This window comes from Nematolebias whitei, chromosome 14 (assembly GCF_014905685.2).
Source record: "Nematolebias whitei isolate Nwh7 chromosome 14, NemWhi1, whole genome shotgun sequence".
Classification (NCBI taxonomy): domain Eukaryota; kingdom Metazoa; phylum Chordata; class Actinopteri; order Cyprinodontiformes; family Rivulidae; genus Nematolebias; species Nematolebias whitei.
Genome location: NC_056511.1, coordinates 41946007 through 41950803, shown reverse-complemented (window position 1 = coordinate 41950803; position 4797 = coordinate 41946007). Strand labels below are relative to the sequence as shown.

Here is a 4797-nt window from a genome sequence, read left to right as displayed (position 1 = left end):
TCTGTTCTCATACACTCTGTCTGTTCTCATACACTCTGTCTGTTCTCATACACTCTGTCTGTTCTCATACACTCTGCTGAAACAGTTCTGTACCTGAGTGAGTTCTGGAGTCATTAAGCTACAGCACAGGACTTTAGAGTCTCCTCCATGTGTATATTTTAAATGGAGGCTCAGAAGACAATATCTGAGGGGTGGGTCCCAGTGTGATGCCCCACCTCTGCTCCTCCAGTACATTATTCATACACCAACAGTACCTGCAATGCAGAGGATCCCTGGTGTGAGGACGGGAGGGGGGCAGGGATGTGCATGGAAGGATGAGAGGTAGGAAAGCAGAGCAAAGCAGCTCAGCAATTTAGTGAAAGGCTCATTTTTCTTGTGCTCTGTGTGCCCCCATAGAGGCAGGCTTATTAGAGCAGCACATTCCCCCCCCCCCCCCCCCCCCGAGTCAGACAGGGAATAAAGGTGAGTGGAGGAGGAACATCTACAATTTCCTATAACTGTTATGATGTCCCAAGGCGCTGGACAGGTTTATCTTGAGTTCTTCCTCATTCTGCTCGGTCTTCCTTTCTGTCTTTGTCTCCTATAGCTTTACCGTTCCTCCTCTGTCCTCCCTTTCCTTTGTCTAACTTTTAAAACTTAATAATTTTGATCATTTTCCTTCATGAGTCTGCTAACTTCTGTAACTTATTTTTTATTTCTCCCCTCATTGACTTCCTTAACTTTTTGTATTTCATTAACAGATTTATTTGCTTCAATCATTCTGTTTTATCTTCATTTTTTTTTCTATGAACTTTCTTCTTTTTCTTCTATTTTTTTTTCCAAGTTTTGGTGATTATTTTACTCCTTTCTTTACTGAGTCCTCTCATCTTCCCTTTCAGTCATTGAACTTCTTTGTTCAATGCCTATTTTTCACTTCATTTCCTTCAACATTAATTTCTAATCCCTACCTACATTTTTCCTTCCTTCTTTGGTTCTTTCCTTCCCTTCTACAATCCTTTTTTCTTCATCCCCTCTCACATAATCCCATATTTATTTTACAGAAAACAATACTTTGCTTCCATATATTCCTTAAATCAATTAATTGCAATTCATTTATTCCTGCCTTTCTCCATTCCTGTTCTTCCCTCTGTTCCTTGTCCTCATGGCTTATCCTTCTTTTGTTCACACTGTTGTTTGTCATCTTGATTTTCTGACCTGTATCCTCCATCCTTTCATCCACCCGTCTCTCTGGCGTTCTCTGTCCCGTCTTTTTTGTCTTTTAAACAGTAGTGGATGAAACACAGCCACATGTGACACATCAATCCAAACCATGGATAAAACAGATGTTAAAAATCAGAAAGAAAAAGTTTTTTTTTTTTTTTAAACCGGTCTCTGTTTATTTATTTGTTTATTATTTGTTTGTTAGTTATGCAATGTTTCTGACGAGCCAACAGATCTCTGAACGTCACGTGTCTGCAGCAGAAAACCGGGAGCTGTCAGAGTTTCTTACTTTTGATGACATGTGACTGATGACAGTCTCTCTCACTCACCTGCCTCGCTTGTGCTTCTTCCCACTCTTTTTCTTCTTCTCCCTGCGAGTGGGCGAGGAGCTGCCAAACCTGCTGATGAAAACAAGGAGAGAGGCTGGAATGACATCTGAGCAGCCCAACGCTTCCTCACTCTCTTTCTCCTTTGCCAGCCTCGTCTAAGACGGAGCAGGAGATGAGACTTTGCCAGTCCCTCCCCACCCTTTCTCCACAGTTGCTGTATCTGATGACTCATTTGTAACGTACACAGCTAAATAATTAGAGCTCATTTTCACAAAACCACTGAGTAATTATTCTGTCAAGGAGGCTGGGAGAAAAAAGGAAGTGAAAGGAAACAAATCCAACCGCAGCAAAGAACGTTTCCACTCACCGACTCCTTCGACGGCCAGACTTCTTCTTCTTCCTTTTCTTTGGACAGGGGGACTGAGAGCTGCTTGATTTCCTTTTCACTCTGAATTGGTCGCAGGAAAAATAAAATTAGGATGGGGTGGAGTAAGTGAAGAATACTGAAATCATTTACAAGTGATTGTTATTATATTTTTCCATTTGTGATTATAGTTATTTTGTTTTGGTGCTGTGCCATTAACAGGACAAGTGTATATTTTCCCATTTCCTTAATCCATTCAGCTGAAATTAATGCAAAAAGTGGCAGCAAGGAAACAGGAAATTGCTAAAAGGACATTATACTCGAATTGTTTATGAAAAGCTGCATGTGAAAAGGAGAAAGACCTCTGCTCTATGATGTTGAACTGATATTGGCTACGACTGCACGTCTACTAGAAAACATAATGGAAACAGGGCCGAGAAAAACTTTTCACACCCCTTAAACTTTTGGCACATTTTGTTAGTTTAAAACCACAAACTTTATATTTTACTTTGATTTTCTGCCATGGACTATCACAAAGTAACACATAATTGTGATGTGGGAGGAAAATAAATCATGGCTTTGAAAAGTTTTTACAATAAATAAATAAAAATCTGAAAAGGGGCGGCACAGGTGGCTCAGCTGGTAGAACTGCTGCTTCGCAGTGAGAAGGTTGTCGGATCAAATCCTGGCCGGGGACCTTCCTGGGTGGACTTTTCATGTTCTCTCCATGCATGTGTGGGTTTTCTATGGGTATTCCGGTTTCTTTCCACAGACCAAAAACATGCATGTTAGACTGATTAACTAAATTGTCTCTAGGTGAGAGTGAGAGAGTGAATGGTTGTTTGTCTCCATGTGTCCCTGTGATGGACTGGAGACCTGTCCAGGGTGTCCCCCGCCTCTTGCACAGTGACAGCTGCAAATCCAGCTGATCTGTGAAGACCAATCAAACTGCATCATGAAGAACAAGGGACACAGCAAATAAGTCAAAGGTGTAGTTGTTGTTAAGTTTAAATCAGAGTTGGGTTAATTATATCCCAAGCTTTTACCAAAACAGTTCAATTCATCATCTTAAAATGAAAGAGTTCAGCACAGCTGCAAACCCACCAAGACATGTCTGTCTCCCTTAACCTGACAGGTAATGAGATTAATCCATGGAGCAGCTACATAGCCCATGGTACTTTGGAGGAGCTGCGGAGAACCACAGCTCAGGTGAAGAAACTGACAGGACACTTATTAGTTGTCCATAAATCTGGCTTTTATGTAATAGTGGCAAGAAGAAATAAGAAATCCAGTTTGCTACAGTTCATGTAGGAGAAACAGCAAACGTGGAAGAAGCTGCTCTGCTCAGATCGGATAACATGAAGACTTTCCGCACTGGAACATGACGGTGGCAGCATCGTTCTGTGAGGAAGCTTTTCTTCAGCTAGGACAGGGAAGCTGGTCAGAGTGGATGGGAAGAAGGATGGAGCTAGATACAGAACAGTCCTGGAACAAAACCTGTCAGAGGCTGTAAAAGACTTGAGACTGAGGTGAAGGTTCACCTTCCAGAAAGGCAATGACCCAAAACACCCAGTCAGAACTATGATGGGATGGTTCAGATCAAAGCATATTCATGTGTTTGAATGTCCCAGTCAAAGTCCAGATCAAGTCTTGAAAACTGCAGTTTACGGACACTCTCCATCCAGTTTGACTGATCTTCAGATGTTTAATGAAGATGACTGAGCAAAAATTTCAGCCTCTACAGGTGCAAAGATTTTAAGATCAAACCTCAAAATGACTTACAGCTGGAACTACAGCAAAAGATTTGAGTGAGTATGAATACTTTTACAAGTCGCTGCAACTTTTCATGAACTTTTTTGGTCTTTTGGAGACATTTTTGTTTAAATTATTTTCAAAGAAACACCCTGAGACCTTCTGCTGAGATGAATAAATTCATGACAGGAGGGCTGACATCTGGCCAAAACACACCAGCCCACCTGCTGTCACTGTGGTAGTCATAGTCTCCGTCTTCGTAGCCGTCCACTTCAGGGTCCTGTTCGTACTCGTGCGTCTGATAGTGGAGGTGGTTCGCCCTGAAAACACAGGAATCATGAGATGAAGTGCACAGGGAAGGACAGACAGCAGCCTGGACTCGTTGAGTTTTCAAACAGAGGGACTTTTTCAACTTTCTGCTGCGGTTTGTTGTGTCACCGTGGCAACCAGAAACACAAGAGCAGGGTAAACGATAAAAGAGCTAATTTTACAAACATCTGAATGACTCACATCTTCATCAGCGGAGTCAGACACTGATGAAGAGAAATGCAGCAGCACTGGCTGTAAAGTGTGATTATCCCCTCTGGAGCTGAAATGATACTGGTTAGCTAAGTACACTAAATTAATCATGTCATGTTGCTCTGTGCTTGTTCTATTTTTACACACATTTTTCACTATTTAGCTGTGTGTTTAGTTAATACCAGCAGTCTGTTGTTTGCAGGGTTTCTGCCCCGCTGCCTCAGATTCAGAGCAGAGAACTCTGATGTTCACAGCATCAGCACCTGCTCACTCTCTGACAGCGTCTGCCTGTGCTGAAAAGCCAAAACGTATTGGAATATGTGAATTAAATGGATTGCATTGCATTCAAGAGAAACTACTTATTTTAACCAAGTTACCAGGTAAGTGGTATTTTATTGCCCCCAGTAACTCCTGAGCAACAATAACTCTTTGTGCTGCAACACTTAAAATGTTTCTAAAATGAGCACAGCTGTTTGCACGCAAATAGAGCGTCTTAACTGGAGTCACAGCACAAACACACTCTGGGATCAAAGACATTTAATAAGAGCCCAATTTATTCGCTCTGGGCCTGAGTGGTTAAAACTATCGTAAACGTTACTCTTATTCACGCAACTATTTAAAAATAAATTACTA

The 4797-nt window shown here is 41.6% G+C and overlaps 1 protein-coding gene across 1 annotated transcript in view; it reads right to left on the bottom strand.

Moving 5' to 3' along the window:
* srrm3 (serine/arginine repetitive matrix 3) overlaps positions 1–4797 on the bottom strand; it is a 114009-nt gene that overhangs the window by 30628 nt on the left and 78584 nt on the right. The window contains exons 3-5 of the mRNA XM_037687714.1: positions 3870–3965; positions 1897–1977; positions 1530–1598 (exon numbers count right to left, since the gene is read on the bottom strand). Coding sequence (XP_037543642.1) covers positions 1530–1598; positions 1897–1977; positions 3870–3965 — 246 coding nt within the window. The remainder of the gene's footprint in view (positions 1–1529; positions 1599–1896; positions 1978–3869; positions 3966–4797) is intronic.